This window comes from Antedon bifida, chromosome 5 (assembly GCF_963402885.1).
Source record: "Antedon bifida chromosome 5, ecAntBifi1.1, whole genome shotgun sequence".
NCBI lineage: Eukaryota > Metazoa > Echinodermata > Crinoidea > Comatulida > Antedonidae > Antedon > Antedon bifida.
Genome location: NC_136230.1, coordinates 22,645,989 through 22,668,872, shown reverse-complemented (window position 1 = coordinate 22,668,872; position 22,884 = coordinate 22,645,989). Strand labels below are relative to the sequence as shown.

The following is a 22,884-nucleotide window of genomic DNA, read 5'->3' as shown; positions in this document are numbered from 1 at the left end:
CAGTTCTTTTCAAATATTATTTCACTAATTTGGCCAATTTGGAAAGAAAACAAAATTCCCAGTCTGAAGTCGGAGATGCTACCTCATCGTGGTAGACTGGTGTCAACATCATTGGTATCAACACAAAATGATACCAAGGATGGCTAACAGCATCACGCTTAACCCATCCCAACGAAGAGACTCGCGTTTCCTATGCTAGCTTGCAAAACAAACAGAATTTATAGTTGAACTTTCTGGTCGAAAGCCGCTAATGAAACTATTAACATTTAGGGTTAGGTTAGGCAATTTCAAATCAACTCAAATTAATTTGTTACGCATACATTATTAAAAATGTAAAAGATTATTTAAACGTTATTAAAATTGAGCAAAGATTTCCTTGCGCATTTTCAAATAACACATTTTCTTGATGTTGATTAACTGATATTTTTAAAAGAAAATTAAATGATTTGCACATTTGTAGAATTTCTTTTGCACTTTTACGTCCAACTGATTTTTGCACATTTAATTACGAATGTTTACATATTTGCACAGTTTAGGATGCCATGTTCACACAATGTGGTTTTGCACAAATGTGAATTTTTTTTAATTATCATTGAATAATGGTCAAATAAATCCTTCCTCTATTGGTCAATGTTTTTTACGAGTGTGGGTAGGTCTATAGATAAAGAATTGTTTGGTTAGTTATACGTTTGTTGACGGACAGTACGACGGAGGTTCGTGGGAATTTTTTTTATTTTCTGTTTGCCAAAGTTCTATTTCGTGTGTAATGTGTTTTGGGCCAAGAACCTGTTGAGGGCGGTTTATTCTATTTAATTTTTACTCCTTCTCTCGCGTTGTATTATCCTACAAAAGCTTACACAAAAAACCTGTCAAAATGTCTCTCCGTTCCGCTCGTATGCCTGAACACAAAATGATACTAAGGATGGTTAACATCATCACGCTTAACCCATCCAAACGAAGAGCCTCGCGTTTCCTATGCTAGGTTGCAACAAACATAATTTATATTTGACCTTTCTCGCACACAGAAAGCCGCTAACAAAACTATAACTTTTAGGGTCACGTTAGACAATTTCAAATAGCGCAAATAAATCTGTTACGCATACATTTATTAAATATTCAAGTAAAAGATTAACATATTTTTATGAAGAAAAAGTGACGTGCATGTACATGTCACGAATGAAGGCAAGAAGTAGATGAGAGGGACATGCACGTTGAACTCTGTCAATCAGGCATGGTAGTCGAAATAAGATGATGACAATGACGAAAGTAATACTAAACTATGTTTTGAGTGTTTTTCGTCGTGTATTATTTGATACTTTGCTGTTTTTTGTGAGAGCTTTGTTTTTAATTTAAACAAAATAATTAAGCATAATGTTATTTTTTTTCAAAAGAATTACAACCAAATATGAGAGCCAGTGGTAAACCAAATTCCATTTCGTCGTAATGCGTTTTGTCGAATTCTTTTGACTTTCACTTTCATCAAGCATCGGTTCTATGGTGTAATGGTTAGCACTCTGGACTTTGAATCCAGCGATCCGAGTTCAAGTCTCGGTAGAACCTGATATTTTCTTAGTCATGCCTTTTTAAAACAAAATGAAGTACTAGCAGTAACCCGTGCTCCGCACGGTCTTTTTCTGCCTTATGTGGTTTTTACTTCGCACTCTGAAAAAAATTACTTGGGGAAATTTTTAAAATAAAAACAAATTCGGAACTACTGGCCATTGATTTTGTTATACACGTCTGCCTTAATAATAATTCGCTTGTATTGATTAAGTATAAAAACGCAATACTGGATATGGGATATGAAAGTGACAACGTGCATTTATGTTGCTTGTAACTTTCACGTCACGTGTACTTTTAACTTTTAGCCTATCGTGTGCTGCCCATCAATAGACATCAGTGTGCAATAAGTGAGCATGTACCGTTTAGTGGTTTTGGAGGAGATATACGCGAAACATTTTGTAGGGCATTAACATAATATAGATATGATGATGTTAGTCTTTTTCAAATAACGATCGACGATAAATAGATAATCATGCATTTCTTACATAAAACAAAAGAATTTAGAAATGTTTTCGTTCTAGAATTATGGAATACTTATTTATGCTGTCTTTGATAAAAATAATATTTTAAAAAATCCAATCAAATGACGTCATGATCAATAAAGCAAAAAATTCGTTGTATTGTCACGATATTATTGCTCTTCCTAATCATGACTTCATTTGATTGGACGTGTGAAAATATCATTTTTATCAAAGGAAGCATAGATGGTTCCTAAATAGTTCTAGAATAAACACTTTTTAGATTTCTTTTGTTTTATGCATATCTGTTTATTAATCGTCGATCGTTATCGTCCTAGTGTAAATGGGCCTTAACAAAAACAGTTAAAAAACAGTCTCGATAGAACCTGATATTTTGTTGAATTACAACCAATATGAGCACAAGTGGTAAGGCTTTAAGGGTTTGTAAGAATGCGACTATCTAACTAGTGACTAGTTAAACCCAATTTAAGTCTCCGATGTTTTAACTAAAACATTTCTTCTTTCTTACGTGATTTGCTTAGTTTAAAATTCAATTCAACAAAAACAGGTAAGTAGACCACCAGTTTAAGCACAGCGCCTGTATGTTTGCTCTCAATGAGAATGGCGCATTGTCTATAGGATCACCATAGCAATAACGCGCAAATTACGCTCGCGTAGACAATGCATTGTGACGTTTATTCTATATCTAAGGTAACCGTAGAATAAACGGACGCCATTTTCTGTTTGATATTTCTCACAGAAAGCTTATTTCAAAAAAGCTCTTAATTATTTTTACTATTATACTAAGAAATATGATCGGAAGTAACAAGAAAAAGATCAAGAACATCTTTAATGGTACAACTACTTCAAAAGCTAGTGAACAATATCTTCAATTGCAAATTTTAATATACAATTTTTGTAGCCACCACTGATTTAATTTCCAACATCGCATAGGCCTAGCCTGCCTACGTACCGTGCCACTAGACGCCCTTCAGGGGTTGGCACTCAAACTCACGCCCGCACCAAATACACCCCTCGCCCACAGCCCCCATATCCCCGCCCTCCAAAATTTACATTGGCCTACATGTGTTGTGTCTATACTGTATAACGTAGGCCTAGGCTAGGCCTATACCCACAATGCTCAAAATTTGTATCAATTAATAATATTCTAGGCCTAGTAGGCCTAGCCTAGCTAGCCTATCAATTTTCAAAATTGTGATTTACATCATTGGCATTGTTTATTGACATTGATTATCCATGCAAGTTTGGGTTTCAGTCTAATTCATATAAATTAAAATTTTAATTAGCCTGACCTACGTTAAAACTATAGTCTTAAACATTTATAAAAAAATTGATATATTGACATGTGACAGATTCTGGAGAGTTCCGTGATGTTCCTTCAACGGATGATGGAAAGTCACATTCTAATAATGCCCTCAGAAAGAAGCGAAAATGGCGAAACTTAAAGCCATTAACATCAGCCATAAGCCACAAAGGTTCAATCAAAATCAAGCGACCATGGTGGGAAATCAACATTACTAATCAACTGAGAAGTTTAACTAAACTGAAGGTGAGTGGTTTTTAGCACGCATTCAATTTTATAGAAAGATTGTACAGTCGACAAACAGTAAGAATGTCTCCCAAATGTGGAACATTATTTTAACATAAGGTTATATACTGTACAAAGTATTATTTCCATTGTAATTCTTAAAGCTTTTATGTCTTATTAGTTAATGTATTTAAAGGTTATTTATTAATACATAGAAAATACAATTGAAAAAAACGGGAAAAAAACATGTTTTTATTGTAGAAAAATGAATCTATAAGTCATGTTGTTGAAGAAACATTAAAGATGTACCGCGCAGCTTCTTACAATATTGACGACTTTCCACAACTTTCTGACAGTAAGTTACAGTAAAGTCTTTATAATGGAAGCTGTATTTGTATAACAATATTATACTAACAATCATATAATAATATATAATATTTATACCTTTTGTTTTCATTGCTTATACAATCTACTACTGTACATTAGCCATAACTTCGATGGCGCCTTACAATGATATTTTTATTTCTTTTTAAATCATAGAAATTTAGGATATTTTGTTTGGCAGCTCTAATCTAATCTCGTCTCTCATGTGTAACTAACTTGTTGTACGACCAAAATGCCATTTAAAAAAAATTGTTTATTTTAGGTATCCATGAGGAGAAGCCGAGTTTTGTCTACATTGACGGAAGTGATAACAATTTATATACATCCTCTCGTTCGCCAGCTAAGAGTCTTTATGATGGTAACAATTTAAATGTAAAAAAAGATATAATAATTGCAAATATAGTTCATCTTACTTTTTATTACAGATCTTTATCGCCACTCTCTCGAGCTTCGCGTTGCAAGAAACGCTACGATAGAACCATCCACTCCATCCAGAAGTCGAGGAAATGTTTTAAGACTAACTCACCGTACTGGAGCTGGCTGAGACATCATGTGGCTGGAACCAAACCAAACAGAAAGTCCATACGTACGTTGATGAGTAGTATTAAAGACATTGCTAAATTGAATGCTGAAAGGATGGCTGGTAAGTATGCATCTCTTCACTGCAAGTCGGAAACTCAAGAAGTAGGTATAAACATTGGTAACATTGATGTGCTCTGTAATGAAAACAGTGTTAAACAGCCAACAGTTTCTAGTAGCCATACCAGGAGATCCAAACGGATATGTTTCAGCATTCATGACACACCAGAGCTACCGTCAGTTGATGAAATGCTTGATGCTGATCGGATTTGCAGGAGAAAGTTGCCACTGCGTAAGAGGTCTAATGTAATCTGCAGTACCATCATGATACCAACACTCGTGTATAGCAGCTCAACTAGGCAATCTAAACGAGTGTGTTTTTACCATTCACGACACACCAGAGCTACTATCAGTTGATGAAATTCTTGATGCTGATCGGAGTTGCAGGAGAAATTTACCACTGCATAAGAGGTCTAATGTAATCTGCACTACCATCATGATACCAACACTCCTGTGTAGCAGCTCAACTAGGCAATTTAAACGAGTGTGTTTTAACATTCACGACACACCAGAGCTACCATCAATTGATGAAATGCTTGATGCTGATCGAAGTTGCCAAAGAAAAGTGCCACTGCGTAGCAAAGGTGAGAGCTGTAGTACCATCATAAAACCAACGATCATACATAACTCTACTAGACATGATGTAATGCTTGATGCTGATCGGATTTGCAGGAGAGGTTCCATTGCGTAAGTAGTTTGATACAGTAAGTTCACATGTTTAGTTAAGGTGCAATATCAGTGGCTAATTGAACTACGACAAAATTTTGAACTTAACATAACGAACATAAATATAAGAAGGATATTTAGTCACTATAGATCTAAATCCATTGGCAGACATTAAGGCATGTACTTTTCACTAGATAGTAGGCGTATCATGTAAGGGTATACACGCGTAAATTTATTGAAAGCCATAGCTACATAAAAGCAAGGCAACCAAACACTGAAATACACTTTTATTTATACAGTACATGAGGAAACCTACCACATCTTGATATACGTATAGACATGCGAATAGGCCACTGTGATGATAGAATATACTTTTAGGTCTTAACATTATAACGAGGTTACTAATAATCGCATATTATTGTTTTCTGATGTTCTTTTTTTGTTCATTCTTTTTTTTATGAACTACAGTATTATTAAAATGATCACATTTCAAATTGCAAAAATAGGCCTAACAGTTCTTTTCAAATATTATTTCACTAATTTGGCCAATTTGGAAAGAAAACAAAATTCCCAGTCTGAAGTCGGAGATGCTACCTCATCGTGGTAGACTGGTGTCAACATCATTGGTATCAACACAAAATGATACCAAGGATGGCTAACAGCATCACGCTTAACCCATCCCAACGGACGAACAGGCTCGCGTTAAACATAATTTATATTTGAATTTTCTCGTACACAGAAAGCCGCTAACAAAACTATAACTTTTAGGGTCACGTTAGACAATTTCAAATATCGCAATGTATTTTCAACTCAAATAAATCTGTTACGCATACATTATTAAAAATGCAAGTAAAAGATTAACATATTTTTATGAAGAAAAAGTGACGTACATGTACATGTCACGAATGAGGGCAAAAAGTAGATGAGAGGGACATGCACGTTGAACTCTGTCAATCAGGCATGGTAGTCGAAATAAGATGATGCGCGCGGACAATAACGATATTTGGCTGTTTTTTGTGAGAGCTTTGTTTTTAGTTATGCTCAGAAATACTGATTGTTTAAACAAAATAATTAAGCATAATGTTATTTTTTTTTCAAAAGAATTACAACCAAATATGAGAGCCAGTGGTAAACCAAATTCCATTTCGTCGTAATGCGTTTCGTCGAATTCGTTTGACTTTCACTTTAATCAATCATCGGTTCTATGGTGTAATGGTTAGCACTCTGGACTTTGAATCCAGCGATCCGAGTTCAAGTCTCGGTAGAACCTGATATTTTCTTGGTCATGCCTTTTTAAAACAAAATGAAGTACTAGCAGTAACCTGTGCTTCTGGATATGCAACTTTAGACTTTATAAAAGACGTTAAAGAAAAATTGTGCTGTGTGAATTAGATGATACGCGCACATAACGAAAGTATAGAATGCCAAACTATATTATTTTGGGTGTTTTAGTGGTGTATTAATATATTTGATACATAAAGACAAATAAAAGAAGTTGACACATTTACATTTAATTTTTATTTCATTGGTTTTGATATTATTTGCAATTTTTTTGTATGGAAGATTTGTTACCTACTTGCTGTTTTTGTAATTCAATTGTGGTCGGTTTGTCTGCCTTAATAATAATTGTCATGGCATGATTAAGTATAATAAAAGCGCACTCTTCCCGGCCCTGATAAATTATTTTAAAAAAACAAACAAATTGTCAAGAATACAATTCGGAACAATTTACGGCCATTGATCTTGTTATTATACACGTTAAAAAAATGGATCCTTCGTTACGGTACAAACAACATTGCTTCCGTATCGTTCTGTTGCTTGTAACTTTCACGTCACGTGTACTTTTAACTTTTAGCCTATCGTGTGCTGCCCATCAATAGACATCAGTGTGCAAAAAGTGAGCATGTACCGTTCAGTGGTTTTGGAGGAGATACGTAAAATACGCGAAACATTTTGTAGGGCATTACCATAATATAGATGATGATGTTATTCTTTTTCAAAAGAATTACAACCAATTATCGCCAGTGGTAAACCAAATTATATTTCGTAATGCGTCTCGAATTATGTTTACTTCTGCTTTGGTCGTCAAGCATCGGTTCTATTGGTTAGCACTCTGGACTTTGAATCCAGTGATTCGAGTTCAAGTCTCGGTAGAACCTGATTGAAGTACAACCAAATATGAGCACAAATGGTAAGGTTTTAATGGTTTGTAAGAACGCGACAATCTAACTAGTCATGACTACTTAAACCCAATTCACGTCTCCGGTGTTTTAACTAATACGTTTCTTCTTTCTTAATGTGCATTTGCTTAGTTTAAAAGACAATTCAATGGCTTGGACGATAACGATCGACGATAAAAGGATATCATGAGATCATGCATTTCTTACATAAAACAAAAGAATTTAGAAAGGTTTTCGTTCTAGAATTATGGAATACTTATTTATGCTGTCTTTGATAAAAATAATATTTTAAAAAATCCAATCAAATGAAGTCATGATCAATAAAGCAAAAAAATCCTTGTATTGTCACGATATTATTGCTCTTACTAATCATGACTTCATTTGGTTGGACGTGTGAAAATATCATTTTTATCAAAGGTTCCTAAATAATTCTAAAATAAACACTTTTTAGATTTCTTTTGTTTTATGTATGAACAATGCATATTTTTTTATTTATCGTCGATCGTTATCGTCCTAGTGTAAATAGGCCTTAACAAACACAGTTAAAAAACAGTCTCGGTAGAACCTGATATTTTGTTGAATTACAAGCAATATGAGCACAAGTGGTAAGGTTTTAAGGGTGTGTAAGAATGCGACTATCTAACTAGTGACTTAGTTAAACCCAAATCAAGTCTCCGATGTTTTAACTAAAACGTTTCTTCTTTCTTACGTGCATTTGCTTGGTTTAAAATTCATTTCAACAAAACAGGTAAGTAGACCACCAGTTTAAGCACAGCGCCTGTATGTTTGCTCTCAATGAGAAAGGCGCATTGCTCACCATAGCAATAACGCGCAAATTACGCTCGCGTAGACAATGCATTGTGACGTTTATTCTATATCTAAGGTAACCGTAGAATAAACGGACGCCATTTTCTGTTTGATATTTCTCACAGAAAGATTGTTTCAAAAAAGCTCTTAAATTATTTATATATTATCGATATATTTTTAATATCATACTAAGAAATATGATCGAAAGTAACAAGAAAAAGATCAAGAACATCTTTAATGGTACAACTACTTCAAAAGGTAGTGAACAATATCTTAAATTGCAAATTTTAATATACAATTTTTGTAGCACCACTGATTTAATTTCCAACATCGCATAGGCCTACGTACCGTGCCACTAGACGCCCTTCGGGGGTTGGCACTCAAACTCACGCCCGCACGAATTACATCCCTCGCCCACAGCCCCCATATCCCCGCCCTCCAAAATTTACATTGGCCTACAATGTGTTGTATATACTGTATATAACGTAGGCTAGGCCTATACCCACAATGCTCAAAATATGTATCAATTATTAATATATTCTAGGCCTAGGGCCTACCTAGTAGGCCTAGCCTAGGCCTATCAATTTTCAAAATTGTGATTTACATCATTAGCATTGTTTATTGACATTGATTATCCATGCAAGTTTGGGTTTCAGTCTTATTCATATAAATTAAAATTTTAATTAGCCTGACCTACCTTAAAAAAAACTATAGTCTTAAATATTTATTTATAAAAAATTGATATATTGACATGTGACAGATTCTGGAGAGTTCCGTGATGTTCCTTCAACGGATGATGGAAAGTCACATTCTGATATTGCCCTCAGAAAGAAGCGAAAATGGCGAAACTTAAAGCCATTAACATCAGCCATAAGCCACAAAGGTCCAATCAAAATCAAGCGACCATGGCGGGAAATCAACATTACCAATGAATTAAGAAGTTCAACAACTAAACTGAAGGTGAGTGGTTTTTAGCATGCATTCAATTTTATAGAAAGATTGTACAGTCGACAAACAGTAAGAATGTTTCCCAAATGTGGAACATTATTTTAACATAAGGTTATATAATGTAAAAGGTATTATTTCCATTGTAATTCTTAAAGCTTTTATGTCTTATTAGTTAATTTATTTAAAGGTTATTTATGAATACATAGAAAATACAATTGAAAAAACAGGGAAAATAGAAAAAAAAAAGTTTTTATTGTAGAAAAATGAATCTATAAGTCATGTTGTTGAAGAAACATTAAAGATGTACCGCGCAGCTTCTTACAATATTGACGACCTTCCACAACTTTCTGACAGTAAGTTACAGTAAAGTCTTTATAATGTAAACTGTATTTGTATAACAATAGTATACTAACATATAATAATATATAATATTTATACATTTTGTTTTCATTGCTTATACAATCTACTACTGTAAATTAGTCATAACTTCGATGGCGCCTTACAGTGACATTTTTATTTCTTTTTAAATCATGGCAATTTAGGATATTTTGTTTGGCAGCTCTAATCTAATCTCGTCTCTCATGTGTAACTATCTTGTTGTACGACCAAAATGCCATTAAAAAATTGTTTATTTTAGGTATCCATGAGGAGAAGCCGAGTTTTGTCTACAGTGACGGAAGTGATAACAATTTATGTGCATCCTCTCGTTCGCCAGCTAAGAGTCATTATGATGGTAACAATTTAAATGTAAAAAAAGATATAATAATTACAAATATAGTTCATCTTACTTTTTATTACAGATCTTTATCGCCACTCTCTCGAGCTTCGCGTTGCAAGAAACGCTACGATAGAACCATCCACTCCATCCAGAAGTCGAGGAAATGTTTTAAGACTAACTCACCGTACTGGAGCTTGCTGAGACATCATGTGGCTGGTACCAAACCAAACAGAAAGTCCATACGTACGTTGATGAGTAGTATTGAAGACATTGCTAAATTGAATGCTGAAAGGATGGCTGGTAAGTATGCATCTCCTCACTGCAAGTCGGAAACTCAAGAAGTAGGTATAAACATTGGTAACATTGATGTGCTCTGTAATGAAAACAGTGTTAGGCAGCCAACAGTTTCTAGTAACCATACCAGGAGATCAAAACGGATATGTTTCAGCATTCATGACACACCAGAGCTACCATCAGTTGATGAAATGCTTGATGCTGATCGGAGTTGCAGGAGAAAGTTGCCACTGCGTAAGGGGTCCAATGTAATCTGCAGTACCATCATGATACCAACACTCCTGTATAGCAGCTCAACTAGGCAATCTAAACGAGTGTGTTTTAACATTCACGACACACCAGAGCTACCATCAATTGATGAAATGCTTGATGCTGATCGGAGTTGCCAAAGAAAAGTGCCACTGCGTAGCAAAGGTGAGAGCTGTAGTACCATCACCAACGATCATACCTAACTCTACTAGACATGATGTAATGTTTCGGATTTGCAGGAGAGGTTCCATTGCGTAAGTAGTTTGATACAGTAAGGCTACATGTTTAGTTAAGATGCAATATCAGTGGCTAATTGAACTACGGAAGATTTTTAAACTTAACATAACGAACATAAATATAAGAAGGATATTTAGTCACTAGATCTAAATCCATTGTCAGACATTAAGGTATGTAGTATTCACTAGGTAGTAGGCGTATCCTGTAAGGGTGGTATACACGCGCGTGTAGGTCTTAACATTTATTGAAAGCCATGGCTACATAAAAACAAGGCAACCAAACACTGAAATACACTTTTATTATTTGATACAGTACATGAGGAAACCTACCACCTCTTGATATACGTATATAGACATGCGAATAGGCCACTGTGCTGATAGATACTTTTAGGTCTTACAATATTATACCGAATAGTAGATTTAAATTTTCGAGATTATGGATTAGGCCTACTTATAATCACATAATATTTATTATTTTTTCTGATGTTGTTCTTTTACGTACTGAAACATTCTTTTTTTTAAACTACAGTATTATTAAAATGATCACATTTCAAATTGCAAAAGTAGGCCTAATAGTTCTTTTCAAATATTATTTCACTAATTTGGCCAATTTGGAAAGAAAACAAAATTTCCAGTCTGAAGTCGGAGATGCTACCTCATCGTGGTAGACTGGTGTCAACATCATTGGTATCAACACAAAATGATACCAAGGATGGCTAACAGCATCACGCTTAACCAATCCCAACGAAGAGACTCGCGTTTCCTATGCTAGCTTGCAAAACAAACATAATGTATAGTTGAACTTTCTCGTCGAAAGCCGCTAATAAAACTATTAACATTTAGGGTTAGGTTAGGCAATTTCAAATCAACTCAAATTAATCTGTTACGCATACATTATTAAAAATGTAAAAGATTATTTAAACGTTATTAAAATTGAGCAAAGATTTCCTTGCGCATTTTCAAATAACACATTCTTGATGTTGATTAACTGTTTTTTAAAAAGAAAATTAAATGATTTGCACATTTGTAGAATTTCTTTTGCACATTTTACGTCAAAACTGATCGTTTTTACATTTAACGGCGTGATTTTTGCACATTTAATTACGAATGTTTACATATTTGCACAGTTTAGGATGCCATGTTTACACAATGTGGTTTTGCACAAATGTGAATTTTTGCAAATTTCACGGCTCAGATATAATTATCATTGAATAATGGTCAAATCAATCCTTCTTCTATTGGTCAATGTTTTTTACGAATGTGGGTAGGCCTATAGATAAAGACTTGTTTGATTTAGTACGTTTGTTGACGGACAGTAGGCCTACGACGGAGGTTCGTGGGAAATTATACATTTTTATTTTCTGTTTGCCGAAGTTCTATTTCGTGTGTATATAATGCGTTTTGGGCCCAGAACCTGTTGAGGGCAGTATGTTCTATTTAATTTTTACTCCTTTCTCGCGTTGTTTTATCCTAGCCTACAAAAGCTTACAAATAAAACCTGTTAAAATGTCTCTCCGTTCCGATCGTATGACTGAACTTAGTGCATATAGAGATCAACATTTTAAGGTAATATAACTTCTTACTATCGTTAAGGTTTTAGTAATACTGGATTCAAATTAAATATGAGAAATAAGCTAGGCCTAGCCTACTACTACTAGCCTAGTTAGAATCCGGGACGATTCGGCCCTGAGACGATTCGGCCCGGGAAGATTCGGCCCACTTTTGGTTGGACGATTCGACTTTGAGGGCCGAAACGTCTCACTTTAGACCAAATTCATAATCATTTTTTTGGTATTTATCAAGTTTTTAAATGTGTTTAACAATCCGTATTTTATAATGATATTGAAAATCTTGATATATAAGATAAATTACTAAAAAACGTAATTTTATATTCAATTTATTACTTCGAAAACTTTGTTTTTCGTGCATTCGTCCAGGATGTGTCTAGTACAAAACAATAATGATACACATGTTATTGTTAGTCTAAAATAAAATGTTTTAAAATGCATGTTAAAAGCATGGGCTTGTATATTAATATATGTTTATACTTTGATTTTTTTGTAGAATTTCTCATTTAAAAATAAATATTTTCCTACTTACTTTTTGTCTATACAGGGTACATTAAATGACCAAGAATATCGACTAAGTAAAAGTACCACATTATATGTTGGAAACTTATCATTCTACACAACCGAAGAACAAATCTATGAACTCTTTTCGAAATGTGGTGATATCAAGCGCATCATTATGGGGCTAGACAAAATAAACAAGACACCTTGTGGTTTTTGTTTTCTTGAGTATCCTTTAAGTTTAAACAATTAATAACAATGTGTATTAATTGTCAATCTCACTAAAGTTGAAGTGTTGAACTTAAGGCCACAATAAGTAGATGATACAGTCATTTTGCATGTATTTTGATATCAAACAATTGCCAAAGATAATAAGTACATTAGGCTATAGTTGAGCACCTCCTCACACCACTGTGACAGTGAGTGTACATTATCTACTTTACATTTTTAACAGATTTAATTGATGAAGTAATTTAGCCTTTGGAGCAATTTTTTTTTTAGTATGTCAATCAAACAAATGTTACAATCTATATTATTTGGTATTCATTGCTTTTAACTTTATCATTGACTGCTTTTTAAAATTAATTAATATTTGTTCTTTAATATCAATGGACGTAGTGTAGCGTTTATAATTGTAATAAATATAGAATAGTCATAATAAACAACATTTTCGACCTTAACATGCGACCATCAGATATTACACACGGATACACGCAGAGAACGCACTTCGCTATGTGAATGGTACACGTTTAGACGACAGAATTGTTAGAACAGATTGGGATGCAGGGTTTGTTGAAGGTAGACAATATGGTAGAGGCAAAAGTGGGGGACAGGTAGGTGTATTATTAAACTGTGTTATATAATACACAGGTCATGTACAGACCACTGTCAGTGAAACTTGTGTGCGTGTGTAGGGAATGTGATCGCTCACTGGGAAGAATCTGTTTCTGATAAAATCCGTCTTCTCAGCATTTTGTGTCATAAGAAATAACATTGATTCTATATATTTTGTTTTCCGCTTACCTCATCATCTTTGAAAATTAGCAGTTATACAGATGACATTAGTAAATCCAATCTAGCAGTGAGTCCTTTGTATATATAATAATGATCTTGTGGTTTACCTAGGTCAGGGGTCAATGTCTGATTTTCTAAAATGTTTCAAAATGCATGTTAAAAGCATGGGCTTGCATATTGATATATGTTTTGAGGTTTCATAAGTTTAACAATATCAGTCTGGTACTACTGTACAAATATATTGTCATATAGGATAATTAACATTATCCAGTTAAAACATTCAGTTTACATGTTTGCGTATGGATGCACAACTGTTTGTGTGTGTGCCACCAATGTACAGTAAAGGTGTAATCTCCAAATAAATTGATTGAATAGATTTGTTTCTTTATTATAACCACTTTTGGGAAATTACTACTGTTATTATCGTGTTAACTCAAGCAAAGAATGATTACTCGGTACCTCAATATACCGGTAGTTTTATCTGTAATTTACCTATTATACCCTATCTGTTAGGGCTTGTTTCACATAACATTTTTAGGCACCTTACTTTCCAGATACATGTAGGCTGTACTTGTCTTTGATAACAAACTTGTTTCTTCATTTCTTCTCTACAGGTACGAGATGAGTACAGAACAGAGTTTGATCCAGGCAGAGGTGGATTCAGTAAAATGGGAAACAAAAACTCTCAAGAACAATCTTTCAGAAGATAGTCTAATTTGGAGTGGAGTTTCATGCTTACTACTACTGCAGTCCATGTTGATACAGAAGGGGATTGTGGTGGGTGGGGAGGAGTTGGAGTTGGCTTGTTCTTGACAGACGTTTTTTAATGTGCAGATTCGAACATAAACAGCACAGTTATCAGTTTGATCTGCATTGGTATGCTATCAAATATACTGATTCATTTAATTTCAATTTTTTGTTGGAATACAGTCCAGTATATTGGCATGCCATAATAAAAAAAAGTTGAAAATTAGAGCTAACTGTAGATTATTATTGTTTGGTATAAAAGAAGGCCATCAAGTATTAAATTAACTTTAGATAGAACCCCCTCCTTTGGGACACCTATTCAGGGACACCTCTATAAGGGGAAAATATCATGTGATACTGACAAGGGGAAGTATAATATATTATAACATATTATGTTTTAACACACTCTGAACAACCCCTATTCCAGGAACTTAAGGGGACACTTTCTTCATGTCATAACCCCAGTATCTTATGTTGTATGTGGTAATTAAATATTTCTTTATCATTGTTTCTGTTGCCTATAAATACAAAAGTATTTTTAAAGAATTGTACATTTTGATTTGTTTGTATTTTATTGTTGAATAAAAAAATATGCATTAATGCATTAAGTACTATTTTGTAGTGTAGTTAATTTATTGCTTGGTTTTAACCTTATAAATACTGTATGTTATTCATCATTTGTGTACTCTATATCTTCCATTGTTGCAGTAGGCTTACTATTGTTTGTCCATCAGTGCCAATTGAACTTCTGGTAGTAACATACATTTATGATAGTAACTCAAGGCTTAACTCATAGGCCTAGTAGTTATGTCCTTTTGCTCATCTGTTTTGTTTAATTTTCTCGGAATATTTGGCAATAAAATAAAGGTACAGTACATGAGTACTCGATGTTTTCCATGTTGGCGTTCCATACACGACCGCAGACATTTTTCGCTAACTTCGCACACAAAGCAGGGGAGAGAGAGAGGTACAAAAACAATGACTTCTGAGGGTGAATTGGACTTGAGTGGAGCCGAACGAGGGGTTTGGTTAGTAAAGGTATGTATGGTTTCATATACTACTAGTGCAGGTATATGTGAGTAATGACAGTTTCTTACCTAAGTAGACTAGTACTTAGTAGTCTCATACTAGCTAGCTAGGCGTACCAGATCCCGGACTAGCCATCTACCATGTCACTCTAAAGAGGGAAAACCTGTGGCGTGGATGAATAGAAGGAGAGCGTAATAATACTAGCCTAGGCCTACAAATACAATAGGTAGAGGAGGAGAGGCAATATTGTAGGCTACTGTATATTATTTTGTAAATTGAATGAACTGGTATTTAATTAACCTAGGCCTAGGCCCTATTAATATTCTATTTAGTTCAGACGCATACCATTTTGATAAGGAAACTCTTAAAATTAATAATTAAGTGAACTCATGGTGAACTCTACTACTAGAGGCCTACCTAAGTCAGGTACCTGTCCTGTAGACTACATTCATACAGTTTGTTATTGAATTTTTAATCATGAAGGTATAAATTAATTATTAAATTTTGTATACCTCCATGGTTTAATAGTACGGTAATTGTAACACTAACACAGTCATTTGCAACACTATTTTTTTTCAAATATAATTTTTAGGTACCAAAATATTTATCTGAACAATGGGAACAAGTAGGAGAAAGTGGAATTGTTGGAAAACTTCGAATTGGAAAGTAATAAAGAAACTTTATTTGTAATTAGTACAAAGTAGTATGAGTACAGACAGTACCTACAGGTGCGTTTCCACATGATGACTATTTATTCATTTATTTATCAGGAAAATGGGCAAAGCTTCAGTATCGTTTGCATTAGATGCTGATCTTGCCAAGAAGAAGAAAAGTCCAGGGGATTTAGATGCCCCAGTTGACCATAACTTTCAGTTGTCCAGTACAGGACAACAAATGCTGAATGTTTTCTCAGAGGCAACTTCAAGTGGTAATAATGAAAAGAAATACAAAATTATAGAGTGGAAAGAATTGAGGGAGAGTAAGTGAGTTGGTTGTGATGATTGACGAGTATGCTAAAGAAGGAGCTTCTAAAATACAATCCCGGATTATAAAAGGGTCTTTTCACACCTGTTCCGGCACGGTTCTGGTCCAGCACTGGCAAATCCAGTCGAATGTCAATGTTTCATTTTGACCTGCATATCGATTGGCGCATAGCCATGTGGAGCGTCGTGAAAAACATTGCCGTTCAATTCGCCGGAACGGAATCGTGCCGGAACAGGTGTGAAAGACCCTTAAGGGTGTTTTGTAGGGTTTTTTAACAAAAGCTCATACAGTATATCCTGACTCTTCAAACCATAGAGCAACAGTGAAAGTGAATATGCCTAGCTAATTTTAGGCAAATCCTACCTATGAAATACAAATTTCATTTACTAGGTGAGACCTGAATTGGTCATCTTCAGTAGGTATAAGAACCCCTGTAAAGTGTAACAAAACATACAGGCTTGCAATAGGCCTTTTTTAACGAAACGGAAGACATCAATGCTGTTATCAGTTCACTATTTTACAAGTCGTAGACTTAAAGGAAATGATTCTATTTAACATGCACCTCTTTTAATAGGGAAAGTGGCAATAGAAGGAAAAGTTGTTGAAAAGGGAGAGTGCAGACCAGTTGTAACAGAAGGTTATATGCGACTTAAAAAGTAAATATGCAGATTACCATCCAATTATATTGCGTCTCAATCGTCAGACAATGTTTCAATGCAAAAATTAGCTTTCCAACTTGCATTATGGGACTTTAACGTTTTCATGATTTCTGCATATGCAGCACATTTTTACACCTCAAATTTCCAATTGCGAGCACACAATTTTGATGTGAAATGTATATTGTTAATTATGTATCATGTATTCAAAGATATTTCATTCAATGTATAATGTTGCTATAGTAAGAAATTAAGCCATGGGATAATGGCAAAGACCTGATAGGTCAGAGGGTAGGTAGATGGACAGTCATTATTTACCTGGATGCAACTATGGTTGGGTTGGGGCTGAGGTGAGAACATTTGAGGCACTAAATGGCAGATCAGTTATTGTAAAATGTATACGCTGCTCTATCAAAGTTACATGTTACATCTACATTTATCCGTGGTAAAAGATAGATCTAAATTTTTCTTTTAGACAGCAAATGCAAAATGCTTCTAAGCCTGGTCGAACAGTGGTACAGGTTACTAGAGTGGGGAGTAGATACAAACCAGTGTCGGACCATGCAAGTAATGTAAGTTAACAACATGAAATGTATAATATCAAATTACATATACATTATACCTTCAGGGTCCAACCCATTGTCCCCTTAATAAGTGTTGTCCCCTGAACAGTGGTCGGTCATGTTATAAAAACATACAGTCAGTTTTCCCTCATTCATTTCACAAAAAAAGTGTCTCATTAGTAGGAGGGTTGTCCCAAAGTTCTAACTGTAACTCCCAGTCCACTCAGCTGTAAAATAAGTACCTGGTTGGTTGAAAATACTACAGGTAGGATAAGGAGGCTGTGTGGAAAGGAACTGGCCACTCTACCACATAATGCTGTGGCTAGTACAATGAGCTCCTCACAGCTTATTATTATTTTTTCTTTTGAACTATTTTTTTTTTGTACACATCCAACAGTGACTAACTCGGCAATTACAGGATGGATAAACTATTTTTAACAAAGTCTTGAGTCTTAGTGGAGTCATGAGTTACAACCCTGATCAGAATTGAACCCTGGACGCATATTTTTTATTTCCAGGACGAACGTGGGCAGAAATCATGAATAATTCATTACCTTAATTATTTTCTATTATAAAGAATTGCAAGATAGCTGATCTACTTTCTAAATATACTAAACCTAACCCTCTAAATAATCTCTCTCAACTATTAAAAAAAACATGTTCTTAAAAGACCTCGAACCGAGGGCTACAGTCTAATAGGTTAACGACTTTACCACTAGACCAAACATTTCGGTTGGCAAACGCTGTTTACACAAATGATTTAATCTCTCTGCATACTCTCTCTGCTGAAAGTAGACAATACGCGCATGCGCGAGAGTAGTTGGGGGGTGGGGGGTTAAGCCACGCCCATTTATGTAAATTGCCCACGTTCGTCCTAGAAAAAAAAATTACGCACCCTGGACGGGTTTGGAGGGCAAGAAAGTTAACCACCAAGCTACACCTCCACTTTCCTAATACAGATTCATTTTTATTTTTTTCTTAGAAAGAATATGAAGCTCGCAAAAAAGAACAAGGAAAGAGATCCAGAGCTGATAAAGATTATGTTCTAGAAAAATTGTATCAAGCATTTGAAAAACATCAGTATTACCAACTAAAAGATTTAGTCAAGCTTACTAATCAGCCTGTTGTAAGTATATCAAATTTAATATTTTATTCTTAATTAATACTGCCAGGTAACACTGCCATTAAATGATACTACCATCAAATAACACTACCATCAAACTGCCATGATTTATTGCTGCCATCAAATAACACTGCCATTGAGTAACACTGTCATTGAATAATACTACCATCAAATAACACTGCCATCAAATAACACTACCATCACATAACACTACCATCAAATAACACTACCATCAAATAATACTAGCATCAAATAAAACTGCCATCAAATAACACTGACATCAAATAATACTACCATCAAATAATACTACCATCAAATAATACTACCAATCAAATAATACTACCATCAAATAAAACTACCATCAAATAACACTGACATCAAATAATACTACCATCAAATAATACTACCAATCAAATAATACTACCATCAAATAATACTACCATCAAATAACACTGACATCAAATAACACTGACATCAAATAACACTGACATCAAATAATACTACCATCAAATAATACTACCATCAAATAATACTACCATCAAATAAAACTGCCATCAAATAACACTGCCATCAAATAACACTGACATCAAATAACACTGACATCAAATAATACTACCATCAAATAATACTACCATCAAATAATACTACCATCAAATAATACTACCATCAAATAAAACTGCCATCAAATAACACTGACATCAAATAACACTGACATCAAATAATACTACCATCAAATAACACTGCCATTGAGTAACACTGTCATCGAATAATAATAATGGAGTAATTTTATAACTCCATGCATCAAGTAGCACTTCCATTAAATGATACTACCATCAAATAACACTACCATCAAATAATACTGCCGTCAAATAAAACTGCCATCGAGTAACACTGGTATTGGTATTGAGTAACAATGCCATCAACACACTACCATCGAATAACACTAACATAAAACTGCCATAAAATATCGCTGCCATTAAATAACACTGCCATAGTTTTTTTTAAATACTGTACATCCAAACATAGAGAGCTCTATTTAAACAATCTTAGGCATCTGCATCTATTTAAATAATGGTATACCAGGCGTCTTCCAACATGACATATATTGTGCCGATGTGTATTGTGGAAATGCATTGTCAGTATTATATTTGATAAATAGTTAACTAAAGAGATCTGGTAGTCATTTAAGCTATTTGCAACTAAAGATGCAATGCAAGGACATAACGTAACGTAAGTGATTTGACCAATCATAAGCGATGAATTACCACCATGCTTTTAAATATGGCAATCTATGCACTATCTGGGTGTTTTTTGTATACCAAAAAAAAAGCAATTGCACGTTTAGCTGGAGAATGGAGATCATTCGAAATATTAGTGCTGGGTAGATATATAAATTATTTTTTTCATTTGATATATAAATAATATGTTCTTATTTCACAGACATATCTGAAGGAGATTCTGAAAGAAGTTGCTATTTATAATCTGAAAGCACCACACAAATATATGTGGGAACTTAAACATGAATACAGACATTATGAAAAGGCTGATAGTACATGAACTATAAATGAGGAAAAAATACTAGATTGCCTTCACCTGCGCATGTATGCATGTAAATAATAAGAAAGGTACTCGGTTATTAAAGCCAGATTTGGTATTGGAGAGTATGTATGATTCTCTCACTATGCAACAACATAGCGATCTTCAGTCTTTGTACAGCTTAACATTTCTTTACTGTAACCATGAAATACATGTCATGATTGACCTCTTGTGATCGAAAACTCAAAAATTATTGAGTATCATACTATTGACTGTAGTTTAATAATTTATAGAAAGGCGCGGCAAGCCAGTAATGTAATGTACAATTCCAGTTATTTGCTTCCCGCTGTGGTGAATGAAACTGTTTTTTCATAACTGGCCATGTCCGCTTTTACATTTTCACCTGTATAATAATGTGGCTTATTTAATGCTAATAAACAAGAGCTTGTGGCACAGTGTGTTGGACCATGGACGTTGGATTACTGATCTCACCGCATTGCTATAATTTTATCCTTAGGCAAGATACTTAAGACTCTTTACTTACATTTGCCTCTCTCTCCACCCAGGTGTATACAATGGGTACCCGGTTAGATCAAGACACAACTTTTCGCTGATTACTAGCTGCATTATAGGAGTATTGTTGTTTGATAAAAAAAATGACCTTTGAGCATGATTATTCATGAAAACAGCGCTATAGAAATGTGGTAATTATTATTACTGCTATTAATAATATATTCTCGTTTATATCGCTTTTAGTGCGTGTGCTCATCCACAAGCTAGCAAGCATATGCCATATGAGATTAACACCCGCGCAGTCTCAATTACAAAATACAGTAGGGCCTATTCAAACTAACGCTATAAGTTCATTATAAATTCATTTGTTACTGTCAAGGGAGAAGTGGCGACAGAGGGGAGCGGGTGGAACATAATATAGCCTTCAAGTTTCTCCAGCATAAGTGCATTCTACCTTTTTAAAAAAGACTCTCATTTTTGTTATTAATCTGTAATGATGTATCTTATGAAAATAAAATGTAATTGAATCATTAATCCCTGTCTATTCTTTGTGCACCTGTGACTTACTTTGCTTAGCTTTTGCCACGCAACATCCCACATCTCCACCTTTCTTAGTGTAGATCATTTCTCCATCTGATCTTAAAAATGTGTATTTATCACCAGCTATTTTCACTCCAGTTGAGTGCAAACCTGCAGGGTTGGCAAACGCTTGTACCAGAGCTTGTAATCATTTTTATTTACCTATAGAATTGGATTTTTTAAAAATAAACTTGTAACATGGACTTTGAAAGTTGCAGTTATTGACAAAGCTTATATATTATACAATTGCATAAGCACCGGTAGGTCTACCACAAGAAGCTGGTGTAACTGTGTCCTAGTTTGTTGGCAGCCAGCTTAGATGCAGCCCAAGTGCTTCCATCCAATCCAAAAATTGCTCTTTTTTAACATTACCTGTTCCAATTAGTTGTTTTTTAACATAATTCGACCAATTCATGATGTTCCCTCCAATTGAGCACAAACAGTCCTAATATTATTGTCTTCTTATAAACTCTCAGGCCTTCCTCCCTATTACGTACGTATGTCATAAAAGTAATGTTCAATGTTTTGTTTCCTATAGTTACTGTTGTTGCGAGCAATGTGCTGTGCGTGTCCTACAAGCGCGCGTTTGCGCTTATTATGTGCGTGCGGTGCAGCAGCATGCAGCAGACCACCGGCCTTTTGATTTAATTATTCATGACGTACGTATATCCGCTCAGTTCTTATTGTGTGTAGGCCTATTTCAGTAGGACCCCTAATTTTCAAATCATAATTTCGTCCTCAAAAACTGGACACGCGACGCGTCTATAACGTTTTAGTCGATGGGGATAATTATTACAATTACAAGTGATACTAAAATCAATGGCATCCAATCAGCATAAAATATATAATTTAGGAAGATCATGACAAAAACTAATGGGGCGCGCCCTAGGTTATTCAAAAATTAGCATGACTTTAGGAGAAATAAAAATTACATATTATTTTGATTCTGCGGTGGTTAAACTTTCCGTAATGCGATTTTGATGAATTGATAAAAAAAATACATGCCTCAATGAGAAACAAGACTGCCCATTGCTCCACTTGTAAGCCTACTTAGCCGGTAAATTAACTAATTAGTCCCAATGCCTCGTTTGCCTCTCAAACCAGATCCTGCCCATTAGTCCATTTAAAAGCCAACTTAGCCGGTAAATTAAGTAGGGCCTAAGCCCAATGCCTCGTTCATAAACTCAAATCGGGTTTGAAAATGGTTAGGGCATCATCTGCATATCAAGCAGAAGGTTCCGGGTTCGAATCTCGATTGGTCTCATTCTCACAGATTTAGGCTACTCATCTTTATCGTTTCAAATCAAATTTCAGTATATCACCGGGCGGTTTAGAATTTATTCTGTGCCTGGGATGTCTCTCATCTTAATCGTTTCAAAT

General features: G+C 34.7%; 2 protein-coding genes and 2 non-coding genes across 4 annotated transcripts; all 4 read left to right on the top strand.

Annotated features, from left to right (window-relative positions):
* Nucleotides 1-1,488: 1,488 nt before the first annotated feature.
* On the top strand, nt 1,489-1,560 carry Trnaq-uug (transfer RNA glutamine (anticodon UUG)). Its single transcript has one exon. It is a non-coding gene; the product is annotated as a tRNA-Gln (tRNA).
* A 4,897-nt stretch (nt 1,561-6,457) lies between these two features.
* Nucleotides 6,458-6,529, top strand: Trnaq-uug (transfer RNA glutamine (anticodon UUG)). Its single transcript has one exon. It is a non-coding gene; the product is annotated as a tRNA-Gln (tRNA).
* Nucleotides 6,530-12,144: 5,615 nt separating this feature from the next.
* On the top strand, nt 12,145-15,132 carry LOC144843847 (nuclear cap-binding protein subunit 2-like). The gene is made up of 4 exons (XM_078700810.1): nt 12,145-12,257; nt 12,807-12,988; nt 13,455-13,593; nt 14,389-15,132. Exons 1-4 carry the CDS (start codon nt 12,198-12,200, stop codon nt 14,482-14,484), a joined length of 477 nt encoding a protein of 158 aa, XP_078556936.1. The 5' UTR covers nt 12,145-12,197; the 3' UTR covers nt 14,485-15,132.
* A 317-nt stretch (nt 15,133-15,449) lies between these two features.
* Nucleotides 15,450-21,459, top strand: LOC144842049 (general transcription factor IIF subunit 2-like). Its single transcript, XM_078698396.1, has 7 exons — nt 15,450-15,559; nt 16,143-16,216; nt 16,321-16,478; nt 17,109-17,190; nt 17,666-17,762; nt 18,736-18,879; nt 20,317-21,459. Exons 1-7 carry the CDS (start codon nt 15,500-15,502, stop codon nt 20,431-20,433), a joined length of 732 nt encoding a protein of 243 aa, XP_078554522.1. The 5' UTR covers nt 15,450-15,499; the 3' UTR covers nt 20,434-21,459.
* The last annotated feature ends 1,425 nt before the right edge of the window (nt 21,460-22,884 follow it).

Coding starts and splice junctions, on each gene's coding strand:
- LOC144843847 (XM_078700810.1), top strand. CDS start 12,198: ATGTCTCTCCGTTCCGATCGTATGACTGAACTTAGTGCATATAGAGAT. Junction 12,258..12,806: donor ATAGAGATCAACATTTTAAG/GTAATATAACTT, acceptor TTGTCTATACAG/GGTACATTAAATGACCAAGA. Junction 13,594..14,388: donor GAGGCAAAAGTGGGGGACAG/GTAGGTGTATTA, acceptor TCTTCTCTACAG/GTACGAGATGAGTACAGAAC.
- LOC144842049 (XM_078698396.1), top strand. CDS start 15,500: ATGACTTCTGAGGGTGAATTGGACTTGAGTGGAGCCGAACGAGGGGTT. Junction 15,560..16,142: donor GAGGGGTTTGGTTAGTAAAG/GTATGTATGGTT, acceptor TATAATTTTTAG/GTACCAAAATATTTATCTGA. Junction 18,880..20,316: donor AGCTTACTAATCAGCCTGTT/GTAAGTATATCA, acceptor CTTATTTCACAG/ACATATCTGAAGGAGATTCT.